The sequence below is a fragment of the Erinaceus europaeus genome, chromosome 3 (assembly GCF_950295315.1).
Source record: "Erinaceus europaeus chromosome 3, mEriEur2.1, whole genome shotgun sequence".
Taxonomy (NCBI): Eukaryota; Metazoa; Chordata; class Mammalia; order Eulipotyphla; family Erinaceidae; genus Erinaceus; species Erinaceus europaeus.
The window spans coordinates 68,587,103-68,609,635 of record NC_080164.1 but is presented as its reverse complement, the minus strand read 5'-3'; the positions used below and the strand labels follow the sequence as shown (position 1 = coordinate 68,609,635).

Here is a 22,533-nt window from a genome sequence, read left to right as displayed (position 1 = left end):
ACTTTGTATTTGAAAAGTATGTGTGAGAAGTCAGTGGGCCTCCTTTAGTCAGCTATTACAGATTTTTTTCTCTACTTTACCCCTAATTCAGACACTTTCTTTCATCAATTAATTGTCTCTGTAAACGAATTTACCCACCATTGTGTTTACAAATAGAACATGTGGAGCTGAGCTGGAATCATAATTTAGCAACTCTTCTCACTAATAGAAAATTGTGAATACACTTTCCTTTATAGTAAAATTAGCCCCCACCCTTTATCTTTTCCTCACCTGGGTTATCTCTGGGCTTCTGTATCACTCTTCTGCTACCAGTGGCCATCTTATTACTCTCTTCTTGAGAGGGAGAGGGAGAGGGAGAGGGAGAAGGAGAGAGAGAGAGAGAGAGAGAGAGAGAGAGAGAGAGAGAGAGAGTAGTCTTGCCTCATTGTTCCACTGCTCATGAAACTTCCACCTATAGATGGGGGCCAGGGGTTGAACCTGGATTCTCACATGTGGTAAAGTGTGAACTCAACTGAGCCAGCCACCAACTCATACCTCCTCATTTCTTTTTATATTTAAATTTAACAGAGAACTTCTGGTTTTACAATGCCACTCAGAATTTGGAGAGATAAGTTTTAGTTTCTTACTATTTAGATGCTTTTATGGAATCCTTGACAGCAGACAATTCATTTAAGAATACTACTCCTCGACATTGAGGTGTGAGAATAGTTTTTAAAAAAATTTTAATTATCTTTATTTATTGGATAGAGACAGCCTGAAATCAAGAGGGAAGGGGGTGATAGAGAGGGAGAGAGACAGAGGCACCTGCAGTCCTACTTCACTCATGAAGCTTTCCCCCTGCAGGTGGGGACTAGGGGCTCGAACCCGGGTCCTTACGCATTGTAATACGTGTGCCCACCCACCCACCCCCTGAGAATAGTTTTTTATAATCTAACTCAATTTTGTAAATATTAAAATAGCAGGGTTCTGTCTTTCATACCTTTATAGTAAGTGTAGCCTAAAACTGGAAATAAGTATCCTGCCCTACATTTTTGTTAGGGAGTTCAGTGGATAGGGAGGTGTGCTTACTGTATTAATAGTTAAGGCTCAACATAATGGAAGAAGATGTAAGTGGAATTGAGTATCCTCGCTAGATTTGGGTTTAAGTATCCTCTGGTTCTTATCTCCTGCACTCCTGGCAAAATCACTCAACTTACAGAACTTACTTCTTCATCTTTAGGTTTTAGCAATTAATCCTATGAATTGAAAATAGTTTATTATCAGTTTACTTATCTTATAAAGATTTACTTATATGCATGACGGGATAAGGAGTTGGAGAGAAGCAGAGCATCACTTTGGAACCTGTGATGCCAGGGATTGAACTTGAGACCTCATGCCAGGCTGCACGAAGTATTACTATCTTAACTTATTTAAGAGACAGATGAGGGAGGAGAGAAAAACCAGAACACTGCTCAGTTAGGTTTATGGTGGTGCTGAGGATTGAACCCAAGACTTGAAAACCTCAAGCATGAAGTCTTTTTTCATAGCCATTATCCTAGTCTTTTAACACTTTTAATTATCATAAGCATTATTGTAGTACTAATATAAAATTCGAGTTTAATATGTGAATCTTTTAATGTAATTTTAATACACAACTCATTCTCATTATTAAATATTAGTCATTGTCTTTATTCCTTGTTCCAAACATATCTTTCCTGTATTTATTTCTAGTGAAATATTTTTCAAGCAGTAATCTGGGTTTTAGTATAAATGTCCTGAACATATAAGTATTTCATATGCATATATAGTTTACATTTTTAAAAAAGATAAATTTATTAATGGGGAAGGAGGGAGGGAGAGAGGAGCTGGGGGAGGGTGAGACAGAGGGAGAAAACACAGCACTCTGGCAAATACAGTGTCCAGGAGTCTAACTTGCTAGCTTATGGAAACAAGTCTGGAGCTCTGCTGTGTATACCTCCCAGGCCACTGCATGATCTTATATACACAGATAAGCACTGTGTGCCTAGTATGTATGTTTAGCTGTTTTGCCACCATTGATCTCAGGCAACGCATAAAAAAAATACAAGTTATTTGAGTCCCCAGTAGATCTGTGTATAGCAGTTAATAGAACTCTTTGAGATATAGCAAATGTTTACCACCAAGAGTCCTTTAGCTAAGCTGCTTTTGGCATAATACTGTTCTCCCCTTGTGGTAGAAAGATAAACACACATCAGATAAACTCAATCTTGTTTCACAAAACAGACTAGTAAATGATTGTTTAGAAACCCTTGTGATAGAAAATTAGTGCTACAGTGTGTTTTTTTTTTAAATTTAATTCATACTCTGCAAAGTAGTGAACCATATACAATTAAATAGGAAATTTCAAATTTACTTCAAATCTAGTTCTTTTGTGTTGAAACATTTCAGAGTGTTGCTCATATCTTAAAGGAGGATGCTTTAGAGTTAACTTAAAAAAAAAAAAGATTTCTATTTAATTAATAATAGCTATAGGAGGAAAAGTACCAGACATCACTTTGGTACATGTATCACTGAGGCTTGAGCTTGGGACCTCATACTTGAGAGTCCAATACTTTATCTACTGTGCCACTGTATAGACTTGACTTCTTATGTAAATAAGTAAATAATTTGTGAAATAATACATTTTTTGCATTAGATTATGTTTGATATAAAATATGTTTTTGCCCTTTTACCACCTCAGAAGAGAGAGGCTTGTGAACCTCTTTCCAAATACCGGTCATCAAAAAGTAATATGTGCTTAGTAAGGTTTATTCCTTTGTAATAGAAAGATACCTTTTTTGAACAAAAAGTTATTTTGATGTTAGAATTGTTACATAGAGAGAGTGGAGATGATATTGATCAAAAGCACTTTGTTGTCAGTGTGTGCTGGAAAAAAAAAAAGAGGGAGAGAAGTTGAGGAATCAAACTTTAAACCTCTCTATCACCCTTTGCTGTCCCCCAGGGATTTGTGTAGTTCAAATATATCCATAGGGTTGCCCACAGGAAGGCAGGCTTATAGCGTGGGAGGAGAAGCACTCTATACATAAACGGCACAAATTACAGCAAAGAAACTGTAGATGATAAAATAAAGTGTCTCTTAAAGGAGCAGTTAGAGATGCAGTGCTGTCCATGCGGGAGAACCTAACCCAGGAGATCTGGAGCAGGTTGTTTCTGTCCACGTGGGATTATTGGTGATATTTTTCTGGAAATACGATAACATTGAACTGTTTGTTTCCAACATGGTTTATAAAAAGTTTAAAGCTGAAGGTACACTTTTCATTCTTTAAATTGTAGACTTGTCTTTTCTATTCAGGGACTGGCACATCTTCACATCCATCATGTGATTCATCGAGACATCAAGGGACAAAACGTATTGCTGACGGAGAACGCAGAGGTGAAACTGGGTATGTGATGAACATCCCACGTGTTCTAATACTTACCCTTGATGCAAGCTTGTTCTGTCTACATTTAACTAAAGGTTCAGTCTTTTTTTTTTTTTAACTTTATTATAGCCCTAATAAAAGTTCAGCCCATTAACCACATTCTCCATTCCCCTCTTCTCCTTAGTTTTCTTTATAATATATAGATTGTATCATGTCACTTACTCCTTCTTCTTCCCCTCCCTTTCTTTTTCTTTGCCACTGGGGTTATTACTGTGGTTTAGTGTAAGATGAATCCGCTGCTCTTGGCTAGCAGTTATTTTTTCTCTCTCTGTTTTCTTTTGTGGATAGAGATAAAGAGAAATTGAGAGGGAATTATGAGATTAATGTGTAGAAAGAGGGATACCTTAGCAATGCTTTTCTCCTTGCAGGTGGAGACCTGGGGCTTGAATCCAGGTCTTTTTGCACGATGTGCACTCTACCTGATTTGCTACCACCTCTAGTCCTTGTCACTTTACCTCTTAAATACCACTAAGAGCTTTCCTTTTTCATTTTTAGTATAATTGCGTTTTCTTACCATGTCATTAAAAGTTATACAGTATCTGTCCCCTGCTACTTTATGACCTCCTTTTGTGACCCTCCCCACCATCTCTTTTCCTCATTCACTTTTTACTTACCGTTTGTTTTTAAATTCAATTCATTAAAACTTGATCTAGGGCTTCTCACATACTGTTTCCTATTGGGAATACTTGCTTTTTTTTTTTTTTTTTTTTTTAAATACTGGAACACTGCTCAGCTCTGGCTTATAGTGATGCAGGGGACTGAACCTGGGATCTCAGAGCCTCAGGCATAAGAGTCTCTCTTTTTGTTATTGGATAGAGACAGAGAGAAATTGAGAGAGGAGGGGGAGACAGACAGAGAGACACCTGCAGACCTGCTTCACTGCCTGTGAAGTAATTCCCATGCAGGTGGGGAGCCGGGGACTGGAACCAAAATCCTAACTGGTCCTTGTGCTTTGAGTCACATGTGCTTAATCCGCTGCACTACCGCCTGACTCCGAAGAGTCTCTTTTAACTATTACTCTTTCTCCCTACTCTGCCTTTGGTTTTGAAAATTCAGTTTTCTCTCATCCTTAGAATTCTTCCCTGGCCCTCTAATATGTTGGGTTTCAACTCTTGTTTCCTTGGTAATATAAGTCAAAGTTTGTTATAGATATTTTCTTATATTTATTTTCTAAAATTTCTTTATTGGGGGATTAATGTTTTACATCCGACAGTAAATACAATAGTTTGTACACACATAACATTTCTCAGTTTTCCATATAGCAATACAACCCCCACTAGGTCCTCTGTCATCCTTTTTGGATCTGTACTCTCCCCTCTCCCCCACCTCAGAGTCTCTTACTTTGGTGCAATACACCAATAAATATTTTATTATATTTCTGACTTCTTTGCCAGAATGAGTTCTGGGACTTCAATGATTAGAATTGTTTTACTCACCAGTGTATTCACAGGGCACTTAGCATAGTACTGTGAGTTCAATAAGCATATGAATGTATGATTTTACAGTTAATTTCTTATGTTTTCTCTTTCCCTTGCTTACATCTGAACTTGTTCCCACTCTGCTCCCATGTAATATTTCTAGGGTGGGAGTAGATAGCATAATGGCTGTCCAAGGAGACTCTTGTACTTGAGGTTTTGAGGTCCCAGGTTCCCCACCACACCACCATAAGCCAGAGCTGATCATTGGTCTAGTTGAAAATTATATATATATATATATATATGTATGTATATAATATATATATGTTAAAATTTAACAGAAAAAAATCTAAGTCACTAGTTCTGTTTTTAAAAAAGTAGAATGTCTGGAGTCGGGCGGTAGCAGAGTAGGTTAAGCGCATGTGACACAAACTGCAAGGACCAGCATAAGGATCACGGTTCAAGCCCCCGGCTCCCCACCTGCAGAGGAGTTGCTTCACAGGCGGTGAAGCAGGTCTGCAGGTGTCTGTCTTTCTCTCCCCCTCTCTGTCTTCCCCTCCTCTCTCCATTTCTCTGTCCTATCTAACAATGACGACATCAATAACAACAACAATAGCTACAGCAACAATTAAAAAAAAAAACAAGGGCAACAAAAGGGAAAATAAATACATTTTTTTAAAAAAAAGTAAAATCTTTGGACTGGCAAAATAGCTCATTTGGATAGTGCCATGATTTGTCATGTGTGTGACCCAGGTACAAGCTTGGTCCCCACCACATTCACTGAGGGAAGCTTCTAGGCTGTGGTGTGCTCACCTTAACCTACCCTGCACCCTCCTGTCTCCACCCTCCTGTCTCTCTGTTTCTATCAAAAAATAAATAAATACTAATAGTAGAATAAAAAAATAAAGTCATGATCATTGCTTTCTTATGTGGTGTCTACATTTACTGATTGTCTGTTAGAGAATAGCTTGCCTAATTCTGGAAAGTGTCTTCAAAACTAAGATACAAGGTGCTTAAATTGTTATCATCCCCAGTAACCCAACAAGTCTTGTATGTTCCCTACACTGCCCCACTGATGTCTGTACTGTGGTAGTCTCTATAATAACTTGGTGAGCTTGCACTATCCAGATAGATGTGAACTTCACTGACTACCTGGACAATTTATTTGTCTCAGAGGAACTTTCAGCATGTGACCCTCACCTCTCGCCAGGTGCTAAATCCTGAATCCATGAAGTTGAATCTGTGACCCCTTCAAGTTCAATACCTAGTAGCGCCTCTGCTTGAGTTCTTTCCCACCACTGTGCATCTCTGCTGGAAATGGTGGCAGTCAGTGTAGTATCATTTGGCATATGACAGTAAACTTCCTGCCAGTTCTACCTCCTATCCTTGGTGTTTTTTTTTATTAGACCACCATCTCATCATTCAGTTAGACAGGATGTAGGAGTCATTGTGAAAACTCAGCAACAGTTCCCAGAGTGTTGGGGACTGTTTCTTAGTGTATTTGCTAATTATTTTTTTATAAATAATTTTCTAGTTATATTATTAGGGATTTTCTAGTTATTCACTACCGAGTTTTTTCCAGAAAGCTTTTTTTGGGTTTTAAAAATATGGTTAGTGCTACTTCAGAAAAACTCACATTGGTCTCAGGCATAGCTCTTAAACTTGGGGCTTTCTGTAGCTTGCTTGCTTGCTTTATTTATTTATTTATTTATTTATTACCAGAGCTCTGTTCACCTCTGGTTTATGATGGTGTTGGGGGTTGAAGACCTTTGATGTCTCAGGCATGAAAGTCTTTGGATGACTATTATGGTGTCTTCCCCAACCCCATATAACTTGATCTTATTTGTACCCCACACACCCCTTGAAATCACCAATGATTCCGATTTATTCAAAAATACCTCTTCAGTTTGCTGTTTTGGAAGCTAAGGTAGGTAGTGGCTTCAAGTCTCCCAAGATCTTTTTGGTGGCTTCTTTGTTACAGAGAGGACAGTCCTTACCAGTGTTAGTATCCTTGAGATGTTTACATGAACATGAAGCTTTATTGGTTTCAGTTTACTTTGAAGATGCCTCCCCTTCACATTTCTTTATCTTGTTATTTGTATTTTGTTCTACTTCTCCTTTCCTCTTTCATTCACAGTTGACTTCGGTGTGAGTGCTCAACTGGACAGGACAGTTGGGAGGAGAAATACATTCATAGGCACCCCCTACTGGATGGCTCCCGAAGTTATTGCCTGTGATGAGAACCCAGATGCCACCTATGATTACAGAGTAAGAGACACCCACCTGCTTGCTTTACCTTTACAGGGTTCTCTACACTCCAGAGGGATAGAGCCTTTGCTTATAAATCACAACATCCCTTATTACTTAACTGCAATTATTTTTTCCAAGAACTATTTAGATTCTGTCTTCTGTTTTGTCCATACTGTATTACCTCTGTTCTTGGCACTAAACACTAATTTCAAGGTATTATATATCATTTTCATAGTATAAATGCCCGCCTTTCTTTCTCTCTCGCTCCTTCCTTCGTTCGTTCGTTCCTTCCTTCCTTCATTCCTTCGTTCCTTCGTTCCTCCTTCCCTCCCTCCCTTCACCTTTCCCCTCCCCCCTTTCTTTTCTTCCTTCCTCTCTCCAAAGCACTGCTTAACTCTGGTGGTGCAGGGGATTGAACCTAGGACTGCAGAATCTCAGGCATGAAAGTCTCTTAGCAGAATCATTATGCTATCTACCCCCACCCATAAATACTTTTCTTATGAGTAATTCAGGTATAAGTAATGAATGCTGTGTTTACTTGAGGATTATATTGTAATCAGATGTATATATTTTACCTTTTGTCAAAATATAGCAATAGCTTCATGTTGAAAAGCTTTACAACTTTGATTTGATACACAAATATGTTTAAATAGAGTGACCTCTAGAGACTTGAATCAATAATTCACCTTTAAAAATCTCAGTAAGAAACACATATTTGATCTTCATCCCCAGTGTTGGATATGTGTTATGAAAATACCATGCCTTAATCAAATAGTATTTAATGTGTCTAATAAAAATATAAAAGTTCACATCTTAGTGCTTTCTAGTATATTCCAGTATTTGTTACAGATACTCAGTGAAACTGACTATATTCTGTGCTACAGAGGGAATTTTATTGTTTCTAATGTTACAAGTATTTTAAAATAGATTATATGTTTTACAACTTAAAAAAATTATTATTTATTTTATTTTATTTTTTTTTATTATTTCCAGGGTTATTGCTGGGGCTCATTGCTGGCACTACAAATCCACTGCTCCTAGCAGCCCCCCCCCCCACTTTTATTAGATAAGACAGAGGGGTGGGGGAGATACAGAGGGAGAGAGAAACCTGCGAACCTGCTCATGAAGTGTCCCTCTGCAGATGGAGAGTGGGGGCTCAAACCTGGGTCCTTGCACATGGCAATATATTTGCTTAACTAGGTGCACCACCACCCAGCCCCTTAAAAATTTTATTTATTCATTGAGTGAGTGAGAGAGAACCAGAGTATTACTCTGAAATAAGTGATACCAAGAATTGAACTTGGGAACTCATGCTTGAATTTCTGTAACACTGTGTCATCTCCCAAGTCCCAAGTCTCTTTTTAATACATAGTTAAATATTTCTAAGACTTGAAACTTTGTGGATATACCTTAAATATAACCATATTTAAGTAAATTTAAGAAGTAATTACTTAATCACCACTCATTTGACTCCCTAGCTCAATTTTCTTCTCTCTGTCCCTCTAAAAAGATGGTTATACTGACACAGGTTGAAGAGAGCCATAAAGTTGCTTTGCTTTGTGGTACTGAGACTTGAACCCAGGGTCTTGTGCATAGCCTGCCACACATGCACTCTACCAGATCACCTACCTCCCTATTTAATATCTCTAATAGATAACATCTTCATTTTTTTTTTAAATGACACTGACTTGGTAAAGAAGTAGTGTGCTTTGTCTTTTTTAGTTTTTATTTTAACTTTATAATTTGTAATGTCATTTAGTGTGTCTCCTATAAATTGGAGTGACACAGTATAGTATGAAAAACAGCCTCTTCTTAGCAAGATTATCTCACGGGGTTGTGTGTGGTTCATATTGTATCATCCCAGGGGACAGAGAGCACCTATCTGTCCCCCTCTCTATGCTACCAAGGTTTGTCAGTGGGTTAAGGTGTTGAACCTCAACTTTGTCACCCTTAAAGTATATAAAGAAAATAATGGGGGGGGGGGGGGTTGAAGGAAGAATTTCATTGGCTTACTTTCTCTTTTTGCATTCACACATATGTGTCTGGACTGCATAATTATGTTATTTTTAAAAAGCCTTAAACTGAGTTACTTTAAGTGATTCTTTTTTACATTTTTCCTTTATTTTGGATAGAGATAGAGAGAAATTGAGGGTGAAGTTGGAGAAAGAAAAGGAGAGAGGAGGAGAGACACCTGACAACACTGCTTCACTACATTTATTTATTTATTTATTTATTTATTTATTTATTTATTTATTTCTACTTTTAAGCCTTCTCTCCTACCTTTAAGTCCTCCCCCCTCTCACCCCCACAAATGGGGACTGGGAACTTGAATCCAGGTCCTTGTGCATGATGTGTACTCTTAACTGTGTGTGCCATCACCCATCCCCTGCTTTAAGTAACTTTTTTTTGCTTAGGATAGTGTATAAACAAAATCACACTAATGGCTATAACCATGCAGTAATCGACTGCTAAAAAAAAAAATGTGGATTTTAAGAAGTTGTTTGATAAAACTTTTAAAATCTATTCACTAGTGTTTATCAAGTGCTTACTCAGCATAAACAGTCCTAGTTCTGGGAATGTAGTGTAAAAAAACAAACTATATCTCCCCTCAGAAACTATATTTCAGTGGAAAATAGCATAATACAAATTTAAAAATTAACAGCTCAGAGGAATTAGGAGGAAATGACTCCACATACAAATAAAACATAAATAGATCACCCCTATTAAGCTCAAGGGTAGAGTGAAGAAACTCAGAAATGATTCAAATTAGTGAATTGCAGTTTTACAAATTCAGCTGTGATCTGTGTGTAAAGAGTACTTGAAACTCTTAACATCTTAATAAAAATTGAATTGCTCACATAAAACAGAAATAATGACAAATTAGGGCCAAGATTTAATCCTTTTAAAGGAATGAAGAAACATTGAACAGAAGATCATGTAGTAGGCAGCTAGCAAGTTGCTTTTATAAGAACCGTATCTATTTCATTCATAGCTGTGTGGCTCTAATTAACAAATGGTTTTTATTGGATTATTAGAATAGTCATAAAGCATCTTTGCATAGAAAACAAAAAATACGTCCTAACTTTTCCAGCAACCAAGTATTATCACTTAGTTCATTAATGTGGACACATACATTGCTGCTGGTTTGTGTGTACTTTTAATTTCCCAGCAAATTTCCTTTATCTGTATGTTAGTGAATGCATTTATTTCATGTGTGTTTATAATCAGCAATGGTAAAGTACTGGTTAGTACACTAACATCCTGCTTTATTTTATTGCAGAGTGACCTGTGGTCTTGTGGCATTACAGCCATTGAGATGGCAGAAGGTGCTCCCCGTAAGTAGCTTTCTTTCCTTCATAGCTCATTTGTCACATGTAACTTTAACCTAATTTCAGAACTTCAGAAACAGCAGTTTCACAGGCAAAGCCATTTATGGTAGATTGTTCAGATAAAGAAATAAAGACCGCAGTAAGGTTGTAGATGGAAAAGTAAGAATTGGTAACCACTATTCCTTTTGGGGATTTCTGCTAGGTTTATAAGCTACATTTTTAAAATTTAAGTTGTAATTGTGATATATAATCTGAGACCATGTTGATTCCACATACCCCCAAAACCAGAAAATTGGCAATAATTTTTCTGGTTACATTTTAAAGTATAGACTCAATAAAAGTGGTCCTAGCAGTGATATTTTAATATTGTTATATATTTTGATTTTACTAACAAGCATTACTTTTTTTTCATAGAATCTAAACTTTTTAAACTACCAATGAAATATTGTTTCTACTTGGTATTTAAGTCCATGACAATTGCATACATTTGATTATTTGATCAAGAGTAGAGATAACATTGCAAAGAACAAAGAAAAAGCCAAAGTTTTGCAAATGGTCTCCTCTAAATAAAAGTATATGCAAAAGATGTATGAGTGTTGTTATATGGTCATTGCTGAAAAAATATTTGTTGAATGAATGAAATTTTTAAAAAATCTCTGAGTTAGTTTGCAGTACAGAAATAGATATTTCTCTTGAATACTGTGTGTTCCTTGTGTCTCCCTCTGAGGAACTGAGAAAAGTGTTAATGCCTGATCTTTTGTCTCGGTTTTCTTTCACAATGGGAATAATATTGTCTTGTTCTTTAGAATTGTTCCCAGCTGCCTTGTAAAATTCTTGTAAAGGTAAATAATCACAAAAATTCAAATAGCCTATTGAGATAAATTAGTACATTCATGTGCACTCAGCTTGCCTTTATTAGTCAACCAATAGGGGTATAAACAGTAATTGTACAGAATTAAGCAATCCCATTTTGCTCTCCCATTCTTGCTCTTTCATAGTAACACTAGTTATAGCAATAAACAACACTTTGGAGATCCTAACTATGCTTATTCTATTCTGGATGCTTTGTGAAGGCTTTTATAAGCAATGTCTAATTTAATCTTCACAGTAGCTCTATGAAAACAGTTATTTTCATTGTAGTCTTACAGATGGTTTAGAAATTTAAAACTTTAATTTGCTTTAAGGCTCTGAGTCAGTATTTATCTTTGGTTTATAAGCTCTTCGAAGTCAATTGAAAGTATATATTATTTTTCTTCTTTTATTTTGCTTTGTTTAAATGAGGAATTCAGGGAATGCCCCAAAGTTCATTACTACATGTCTAGATTGCTTAAAGTGAAGCATATCAATCACATAATGGAACAGAGTGTCTGATATTTATGAGCCCTAGACATGAGGAGTGGTTCAAATGAGCAGCATACTGACACAACCATCTCCTCTCCCCAGCTCTCTGTGACATGCATCCTATGAGAGCACTGTTTCTCATTCCCAGAAACCCTCCTCCCCGGCTGAAGTCCAAAAAATGGTAAGCTGTGTATGGATTTTATTCTTTTTCTTTTAAAATTTGTTTATTTTTTAGGCTTACTCTTCATAAAATTCTGGCCACCAACCCCAGTGAATACAAAAATTACTGCCCTAGTTTAAAAACTATTGATTAACTAGTAACTCAATGTGAAATTACAAATACGTTGAAGTTACAGGCTCTTTTCTATATTTTTAGTCGTTGGTTTTTATTTTTCTTGTAGGAAATCCATAGACTTTTTCCAGTGTAAGGTGAGGCTGTATGGATTCCTCCCATCCCTCACCTGCAGCAAGCATTCCTGTTTAGACATTGGCTCCTGTATTAGCAAGCATCTCATTCATGCTGAATTACTTAACCAGAGTTTATCTAACAAAAACTGTTCTTTCTCTGAGTTTCCCCTTAATACATATTTTCTCCGTTACCAAAGTAGTAACTAAGATACATAGACATGACTTCATGAACAGGAAGCCCATGCATAGACTCTCATAGAAGACTTTTCAGACCCTGCCCTTAGTATAGTCTGCTGTAGAATTATTAAATTCTTAATATTATTTGAACATAAAAAGGCCCTGTTTGTGTCCAGGAAGTGCCACAGTGGATAAGGTGCTGGACTTACAAGCATGAGGTCCTGAGTTTGATCCCTGGCAGCACATATACCAGAGTGATATCTGTTTTTTTCTCTCTCCTCCTGTCCCTCTCATTAATAAAAATAAATAAAATAGTGAGTAAAGGTCCTATTTTATTTTTTTAATTTTAACTGGATCCCCAAATTACATAACTCATCCTGAAACTATTACATTCTTTCCAATAAGCATATATTGGTATCTTCATTCTTGTTAAAAAATTCTCAGTACTATTCCCATTCATGCTTAGAAAATAAATGGGCCAGGGAGATGTCATAATGGTTATACAAAAAGACTTTCATGCTTTAGGCATGCCTATGGTCCCATATTTAATTCCCAAAAGCACCATCAGCCAGAGCTAAGCAATCCTCTGGTATAAAAAACAACTATAACAACAACAAAAAAAGAAAATCTTAAAACAGAAATACACTGTTGAATCCAGTGCTTCATTTCCAGCCCTTACATGTATCTCTTTGTAATTGTCTGAGTTGGGCACTTCAATAAAAGACTTACATTTTTTAATTGTTAATTAATATTTCATGTTATACCTGTTTGCTATGCCTTTCTACTCCCTTTCTGTGTGTCCCAGTCTGTAACATACTTTTAAATTATATTTTCTCTATTCATATCTGATTCTCAAGTAGTATAATAAACTTCACTCCTTATTATTCTTTAAATATTAACTCAAGAATTCAAGTTGTTTTCATCTTGAATTATGTTTTTTTTTTTTTTAAACTTAAATGACTTAAATTTTTAACAGAAGAAGAGCAAAAACATTCGTAGAATATTTTTCAGGTTGAAGGATTGAAAGTCTTTATTTGTTTTCTTTCACGATCCATTGGTCAGCATTACTTGGTCCATAAGGACAGACCGAGAAGTGTAATCTCCTATATTTCTAGGAAGAGGAAACAATGTGCTATATTCACACCACATAGAATACATTTAGGGGTCCTGGTCAAAGATGGCGGCGGGGGCTGTGTCCCGGCTTTCCAGGCTGCTGGGTCAGTCCCGGCCACCGCGGGGGCGGCCTATGTCGAGCGGTTCCCACGGCGAGGAAGGCTCAGCTCTCATGGGGAAGGCCCTCACCTTCTTCGTGGCGCTGCCCGGGGTGGGAGTGAGCATGCTGAACGTCTTCCTGAAGGCGCAGCACGGAGAGCACAAGAGGCCCGAGTTCATCCCCTACCCGCATCTCCGCCTCAGGTCCAAGCCCTTTCCCTGGGGAGATGGTAACCACAGTCTATTTCTTAACCCTCATGTGAATCCGCTGCCAACTGGCTATGAAGACGAATAAAGAGAATCTGGACCAGTATTCAGTTCAAGCTTGGGAGACCACAGCACTAGTTTGGACCATTACTCTGCATGCGGACCAAAAAAGTGTATGGGACCTTAGCTCACCTTCTTTACTTGTATCAATCTCTAACCAGGATACTGATCTTCCATCCATGCTTGTGGCAGGAGATGGCTTAAATAAATAACTCAGACTGGTCCAAAAAAAAAAAAAAAGAATACATTTAGTTCATCCTTTTCTTTTCTATAAAATCTCAGGAAAATCTTTGAATTGTAGGACTTAAGCCAATATTTGATGAATGGATGATTCCATGTATCTAGAGTGCTAACTTGTTACCCTGAAAATTCTATCATCTGTGGTTCCTTAATTAAACTCTTAAGCCTAAAATCAAGCAACAGGATTTCATGACAGGCAGTTTTATTGATTTCAGTTTAAGTTTTGTAAAATAAATGAAAAAAGTGTTTAAAGAAAAAGAGAAAAAACATTTTATTAGAATTACATTTTGCTTATACCCATGGATTTATGCAACCTCGATTTAAAATGTGATTACTATACTATGTGAAACTGACTGATTGTATTTTTTCCCCAGTGAAAAAAGAAAGAGGATTGCAAGTAGTTTATGAACTGTAGGAATATGTTTAAAGGATGTAGGTGTTAGAAGATAGCTTACCTGATAGGGAACATACCTTCTCATGTGCAGCATCCAGGTTTGTACCCTGGTAGCAAATGGGATACCATGATACCAAGAGACAGGCCTGGTGCTTTGCTAGCCTTTTCCTTCTCTCCCAGCCTCAGACACCCCGCCCGCCCCATGCCACAACCAGTCTCACCCCCGACTTGCTGATATAAAAAGGATGAAAGAGTTAGCCCAGGAATTCAGAACCATGAAATTTGGCATGTTTGAGACTCCCAGTGCCATAAATAAAGAAATGTTAAATACTGAGTTAGAAAAGTCATGACACATTCTTGCATGACTTTTCCGACAAGCCAGTATGATAATGTAGGGGTTTGTGAAATTTGGTCATGTAAATATTTCTGAGAATCCAGAGACTGCAATATTCAAGAAAATTGATTTATTTTCCTTGTTAAAGTATCTTTGAATGATAAAATAGAGAAAACTGATCATATAGGGGCTCCAGGTAGTGGTAGAACAGGTTAAGCACACACAGTAACAAGCACAAGGACCTGCGCAAGGATCCTGGTTTGAGCTCCCACTCCCCACCTGCTGGGGAGTCCCTTCACAAGTGGCGAAGCAGGTCTGCAGGTGCTATGTTTCACTCTTCCTTTCTGCCTTCTTCTCTCTCAATTTCTCTGTCCTATCCAAAAAATAAATAATAATAAAAAAATGGCCACAGGAGCAGTGAATTCATAGTGCAGGCACTGAGCCCTAGCAATAACCCTGGAGGCAAAAAAAAAAAAGTTTAAAAAATAGCTTTAAAAAAAAAAACTGTCCTTGTTAAATGCCATAATACGGTTACAAAAGAATTTTATATATGTGTTAGACTTTTATTTCTAAATGTTTTTTTTCATAAAAACGACAAAATCCTTTTGATTTGCAGTTGTTCAGAGGAAACAGAACTTTAAAATAGATGGAAATATTTGCTACTGTTATTATTATTGCAAGTCACTGGAGTAACATACCTTTGTCATCCCAGAAGGGTGCGTTAATGGATTGGCACCCACTCTTTGGTCTGGCTCATGTTTTTGTCCTACAGCTCTCATGTATTTTCTGAACAAAAGTTTGGCTATGGACTGGGGTGATGAATCTACCTTATAAATTTAGTCCTCTTGCTGACTTAAAAAAATTAAGAATTTAAAAAGTGTAGCAATATGGAGAAAATACTTATTTGGCTTTGTTGTTGCATTCAAATATCTTAAAAGGGTGGGGGTGGAGGGGTGGTAATTCGCAAGTTCTTTTTCACCTGAGAATTTTGCTCACTTTATCCCTTCCTGAACTTTTTTCTGCATTCTTTCCTGCCCATGCTTGCTGCCTTCAAACTCATAGGTAAGAGTGCTCCCTCCTCTTTCAGTTCCTGTTTTCTTAGGCTTATCTGTTGTATTATCTACCTACCATGGCTTTGTTTTTCCTTTCTGAAACTATTTACACTTGTTTTGAAGCTCTTGCGGCCACCGCCACCCCAGCACTTTACTCTGGTCCTCACTTGCTTCATAAATTAGGGATGTTTCCATTCAGATTCTCGACTAATTCTATAATAAGCAAAATATTTCAGTTTATGTTTTCTGTTCTGGGTTTGGTTTTTCTGCCATTGCTAAATTGTATCTTCTTCGTTCTCATTTAGGTATCTTCACTCTTGTTTTTCTTCATATTTCTCTCTGTTCTTTAACTGCCCCTTCAATAATTTTCACTATTCTTTTCCCTACCTCCTATCCCCTGTGGTCTTCTGCTTTTACACAATCTCTCACCACATGCAACTCTAGATAATTCGAGTTGTCTAACTCGATTTACCAATTTTTAAAGAGATATTTTATATAATTGAAACATTTGTAATCCAAACCCTATAGAAAGCAAATGCAGGTAGTGGTAGCTATCAAATAGAAGTGAGTTATGGGACTAGAACAACACTATGTAACTGGGGCTGATTCTTTTCTCTCAACCAGATTTTATGAAAGAGAATCTACTAAAAAGATTGCTAAATACATACTCAATACATTGCTAAACATATATTCTGTCTTCCCAATATAGTAGTTGTCCATTATTTGCAGTTTGATTGAGCCCATGTTTGTATGTGTGTGTAAAAATGTAAAGAGATAGTCATAGAACAATGAATTGCTTCTGTGTTGTTAGATCAGATTGGATACTTTCTTATCCATTTACACCTCGATTTACTCAAGTTTTCTACAGTGACAAGATAATAATAGATACTAAGTTTTTCCCTTTTGAGTTCTGTCTTGCTGCTACACTAGATGTAAAGAGTTTTGTTTGTTTGTTTTAATTTTCTTTTCCCAACATACTGGCTTATAGTGGTGCCAGGACTTGAACCTGAGACTGTGGAGCCTCAGGCATGACATCCTTTTTTGCATAATCATTAATCCTGTCTTCCCCATCCTCCTACTATATTCTGAGAAGTGAGTTCTGAAAGTTGATCAGTAAACCTTTGCAGCAGAACTTGATAGCTAATTGTAAAAAATACTGGACATTCATGTGTTAATGTATGGACATGGTACTTGAGCATTCCTTTGGAATCTAGATCTAGGCCTCTAACTTCAAAGTTTCTGGCTTCTTAGGTCTGAGAACTGACCTAAGATATTAATATTTTTAGTAAAAGTCTGAGATGATCCTGGTGGTAGTTAAGGTTTAGGAATTTCTGTGTTAGATCATTCTACTGCAAATGTACACAATTTTCTGTGCTCTTTATTAAGCACAAAATTAAATAACAACTTCTTTGGATAACTTTTGAGGACCCTTCTCTAAAATGGCCTAGAATTGTTTTTCTATCCTTTCCCTTTCCCTTTTTTTCTTTTTTAGCCTCGAGGGTTATTGCTGGGGCTTGGTGCCTGCGCTATGAATCCACTGCTCCTGGAGGCTATTTTTTCTTTTTGTTGCCCTTTTTGTTTTGTCATTGTTGTGGTTATTGTTGTTGTTAGATAGGACAGAGAGAAATGGAGAGAGAAGGGGAAGACAGAGGAGAAGAGAAAGATAGACACCTGCAGACCTGCTTCACCACTTGTGAAGCAACCCGCCTGCAAGAGTGGAGCCAGGGCCTCGAACCAGGATGGCTGGTCCTTGCGCTTGGTGCCATGTGCGCTTAACCCCCTGTGCTACCACCTGACCCCCCTCCCTTTTCCCACTTTTCTTTCTAGCATTAGAAAATAATTTGTGAATTCCTAATATTTTTCTACCTTTATTAATGTTGATTCTGTCACTGTAGAATGATGTCTTCTTTCTTTTGTTATTTGAAATATCAAGTAGTTTGCTTATCTTTAGGTCTTACCCACTATAGCAGTTTTCTTCATCTGTATATTTCGTTTTGTGTATACCTTAAAATTTCTCTACTTTATTTCATTTGTGTATTTTTTATTGGATCTAGCATAAACAAATGTAAGATGTTTGTTAGTATTTGTTAAATTGGAAAAGACAGTAAGCTTAAAGGGAAGTAGAAGTAGATCATTTGTGGTGGGCAGGCACTACCCTTGTGGGCCTGCTTTTTCAGATAGGCAGAGAGAAAGAAAGGGAGAGACATCACCGAAGCTTCCTCCAGTGTTACAATACTGCAGTGCTATACCAGGACTATACCACAGTGTGGCATACCAGGCCTTTGAACCTGGCTTGCAGCCTTGGCAGAATAGCTTTCCCAGGTGAATTATCTCACTGATTCAGAAGTGGGTCTAATGCAGATAGCCCTTGAGGAAAAACTCCTAGTTTGTGACCTGTAGGTGTGGTGCCAGGAAAAACTTTGCAAAAGAGAATCTTGACTTGAACCTCAGAAAATGTGAAGAGCAGTAGAGTTTCAGCCAGGGCTGAGGATGGGTGTGTGTCATCTTGAGCCAGACATGGGAAGGTAGCCCCCCCAAAAAAGTTTGTAGTAACTATCAGTGACAGAGCCATCGACTCTCAAAAACTGTAATTTCTGCCTCTTAAATTCTATTCAGCAGAGAGAATTGGTAAACCACTTCTGATTAAAATATTAATAGGCTCAAGAGAGCCATATTTGGTCACAACTAGACTCCTTTTTTTAAAAAAATTTTTCTTTCCTTTTTTTAAGGATTAAAAAATATTTATTTATTTATTCATGAGAAATGATAGGAGAGAGAGGGAGAGAGAGAGAAAGAACCAGACTTCACTCTGGTACATGTGCTGCCAGGGATTGAACTTGGGACCTCATGCTTCAGAGTTTAATGCCCTACCCAGTGCACCACCTCCCAGACCACTAGACTCCTTTTCTTATCTCTAGCTGAGCTTGTCTTCCAGCTTCCAGGCATGAATCTTGTGTCTCCTTTCATTGAGCAGAAGTTTCCCTCTGCCCCCTTGACTCTTCCGTTCCTCAGATTGAGAGGAATGATCAATAACTAACTTTAGGTTGAAACCCAACTCATTTAAATTGTACTGCCTTCATAGATCTCTATTTGTAGTATATTGTTAATGACAGAACTCATTATTTGCACTTAAGTAATGTTCCTGAATCCCAGTGCACTTAGTTCCTTTCTATGTTCCTTTTGTTACTTACATGTATTTACATAACGTTCAAAATAAATTCTGAAGCTGTTTGCTTGCAGGTGTATAGGTTACCGATACTTTGGAGTTTTGCTCTTCATGGTAGAATATTGATCATCTCCCCCCCCCCCTTCCTCATATAGGTCAAAGAAGTTTTTTAGTTTTATAGAAGGCTGCCTCGTGAAGAATTATATGCAGCGACCTTCCACAGAGCAGCTTTTGAAACATCCTTTTATAAGGGATCAGCCAAATGAAAGACAAGTTAGAATCCAGCTTAAGGACCATATAGACCGGACAAGGAAGAAGAGAGGAGAGAAAGGTACTATGCCTACTCCTATTTTTGTGTTTAAAATCATTGTTAATATTATTATTACTATTATTTTAGGTTTTTGCCAACTAATGTAGATCACTCCTTCACCAACTGTAAGTTGTGCTTTCCTGTTTGTGCTCTGCAGATTTGTGATGGGCTGTAGGCAGGTCTGGGGGCGGGGTTGTTTGTATGTTACTGAGCTGACACCAGCTAGACAGGTACCAGTCTTCGGGACATCATGGTAGCATGTTTTTCTTGATCCTATTCTGGAGCATATTTTTTGTTTGTTTGTGTGTTATTTGTATGTTGTCAAAGTTTATAAAATATTATCCACGTTCTCATCATGCTGTTATTCTTCTGCTCAAGTCATTCCCAGGGACTCTTTCAGTGCTGTGACTGATAGTACAGTTAGACCCGGGCCACACACATGCCCTACTTTTACTACCTCTCACCATCAACTCTTACGGCAGTTACTGTGAGTTTCTTTCTTTTCATAATGTTTTGATTATACATTTTTACATGTCAGTGTCCATCTGCTTTGGAGTGCAAGACAGAGCTTGACTAACAAGATGAAGTTTAAGCTTCTCACCTCAAGCTTCTTTTAGACCATCTCACCTCAAACTTCTTTTAGACCTCTAGCTTACACTGATGTTTAGAAGAGTGAAGTACTTGACCCTCTTTTTTTTTCTTTTTCTTTTTAAAGATTTTATTTACTTAGTAGCAAGAGAGAGGGAGAGAGTGGGACAGGAAGAAACTAGAAGAGAGCATCCCTTTGGCACATGAGAAGCTGGAATTAAACTCGGGGCCTCTTGTTTTAAGTCTCATGCTCTAGTCTGTACCACCTTCTGAACCACTAATTTCATTTCTTATCTTTATGTGGTATGGTCTCTTTCATTTCCACTGCACTCATTCCAACCTCTCCTTAGTAATTCATAGTACAAAAAAATTAATAGTGTACCTATTTAAAGTATACCAAATGTTATTTAGTGGGAGATTTTCCAGTGCTAGTATATATTTGTCCTTTAAAATTATGTATGATTATCTAGCATAGTAAAGAATTAATATTGTATATATTGACAGCGGATGAAATTTGTCCTCAACCATATTTTAAATTCATAGGCCCAGTTTTCTTCCCAAGAATCTGATCTTTTATATTGCTGAAAACAGATTAAAAATATATATTTCCCTTGTGAATAGACACTTTAACTTTTCTAGTTTTGATTCTCCATGGCGTGAAATTGTTTATTGAAGTTTGGGTACTTTTATTAATTGAATGTACCAGTAACAGAATATTTCTCTTGGGCAAATGATTAAGAATTTACCTAAGTGAAAATAAATTATTCATCTTGAAACCTTTGCTTAGTCTGATCTAAGTAGAACATGTTTTTTTCTTTTCTGAATTGTTTCATTAGTTCTTCCATTTTATGATTTGTGCCAACATTTGGTTTTGTTTTTTCCCGCTGTGAATACACCTATTTAATACTTCACTTTTTGTCAGTTCAGCAAACTTTTCTCTGTACTATACTCTGAAGTGGATCCCAATTGCAGAAAACGACTGAATGCCTTCTTTTAGTTGTCGTAATTATTTTGGGCAATTAAATGCCTTTTGAATTTTGGCATCAAAGTGGACTTTGAATTTGATGATGCTCTTGTGCCACTTTTCTTCATAACAAACTCAGCACCACCATAGCAATGCATCTTGTAAGATGTTATTTTGAATGAAATAGAATCTTTTCAGTGCTGTTGTACATATCTATGTATACTTGAACATGACACAGTTGGTGAACAGCCTGTGTGTCTTCTTTTCTTTATAGATGAGACTGAATATGAGTACAGTGGGAGTGAGGAAGAAGAGGAGGAAGTGCCTGAACAAGAGGGGGAGCCAAGGTAATAAATGCTGTTTCCTGTCTTGTGAGGTGATTAAGTTTCATGATGACACCAAGATTTCTATGTTGTATGAAGGAATCTTAAGTTACTTGGAAAGTCTTTTAAGATCATGTGTCTTCCTTTAGTCTTTGAAAGGTTCTTAGAACATTCACCCTCTTGATTCTCTTCCTAAGTGGCTCTTTGCCATGATTGTGATGTTTCCTTCCCTCAGTTATTTGGAAATATTGAGGACGGTGTTAGGTCTCCCAAAGGGGACCTTGATACTCAAATTCATTGCTGTAAGAAGTATGGGTGGTAAATGTCTTATAGTAAAACCATTCTATACACAAACTGTTAAGATCCTGGGGTAAGAAATAGAATCATCATTGAGAAAAATAACCACCTGCCCATTCCTCCCAAATGTTTTTACTTTTCTCTTCATAACAGTGTGGTAACCAACATTTCATTTCCCTTGTTGGGGTATATTCTGTCCCCATCCATTTGGTAGTCTATATTTTGGTTACTTCTGGTTTTCCAGGGTATATTGAAACAGAAGGTTGAGTTAGTAGCTTATAATGCATAAGAATTAATTGATCACAGAATAGAGGATTTTAAAATTTAGTAATGATTTTACCTGGCAGTTTTTCATGCTATAACTACACATAACTAATCAGATAGAAGGAGGGCAAGGAAATACACTGAGAGATTAGGGGCTCCTGTATAGAGGATGTGGATTTGAAGAAGTAGGAGAGAAACTCTACTAGTAGGAGAAATTGTATGAAACAATTTTTTTTAGAGGAATTTTAAGTGGTTTCATGAGCAATAATAATTGGTTTGGGGTAGGAGCATGGTATAACAAAAGGAAAAAAAAGTTTGCCATGTTCTTCTTAGTGTTTGGGAGATAGATGTTTCTTAGGAGAGAGCCCAGTTAAGAATGATGCCATGCAATTCATCCGGAAATGGCTAGTTCATGGCACCCACTCAGGCCCAGCTTGCTGATTCTGCAGATAAGGAAAGTGGGAAGGAATGCAGTGTAAAACTTGGTAGAACAAGTGAATAAACGAAGGAAAGGTAAGTACTGAAGACTCCAGTAACTCTAGAGCCTGGTTTTTCTTTTCTTTTTTTTTTTTACTTAAGAAAGGATTAATTAACAAAACCATAGGGTAGGAGGGGTACAACTCTACACAATTCCCACCACCCAATCTCCATATCCCACCCCTCCCCTGATAGCTTTCCCATTCTCTATCCCTCTGGGAGCATGGACCCAGGGTCATTGTGGGTTGCAAAAGGTGGAAGGTCTGGCTTCTGTAATTGCTTCCC

At 37.3% G+C, this 22,533-nt stretch overlaps 2 protein-coding genes across 31 annotated transcripts in view; both read left to right on the top strand.

Moving 5' to 3' along the window:
* Positions 1-22,533, top strand: part of MAP4K4 (mitogen-activated protein kinase kinase kinase kinase 4) — a 196,765-nt gene that overhangs the window by 122,276 nt on the left and 51,956 nt on the right. For all 30 annotated transcript variants that reach the window (XM_060187421.1, XM_060187428.1, XM_060187427.1 and 27 more), the window contains exons 6-11: positions 3,311-3,401; positions 6,993-7,123; positions 10,386-10,440; positions 11,878-11,956; positions 19,181-19,356; positions 21,162-21,234. In XM_060187421.1, the coding sequence (XP_060043404.1) occupies positions 3,311-3,401; positions 6,993-7,123; positions 10,386-10,440; positions 11,878-11,956; positions 19,181-19,356; positions 21,162-21,234 (605 nt within the window). The remainder of the gene's footprint in view (positions 1-3,310; positions 3,402-6,992; positions 7,124-10,385; positions 10,441-11,877; positions 11,957-19,180; positions 19,357-21,161; positions 21,235-22,533) is intronic.
* Positions 13,523-14,082, top strand: LOC103112440 (cytochrome c oxidase subunit 6A1, mitochondrial-like). The gene has a single exon (XM_060187395.1). It carries the CDS (start codon positions 13,538-13,540, stop codon positions 13,865-13,867), a length of 330 nt encoding a protein of 109 aa, XP_060043378.1. The 5' UTR covers positions 13,523-13,537; the 3' UTR covers positions 13,868-14,082.

Coding starts and splice junctions, on each gene's coding strand:
- LOC103112440 (XM_060187395.1), top strand. CDS start 13,538: ATGGCGGCGGGGGCTGTGTCCCGGCTTTCCAGGCTGCTGGGTCAGTCC.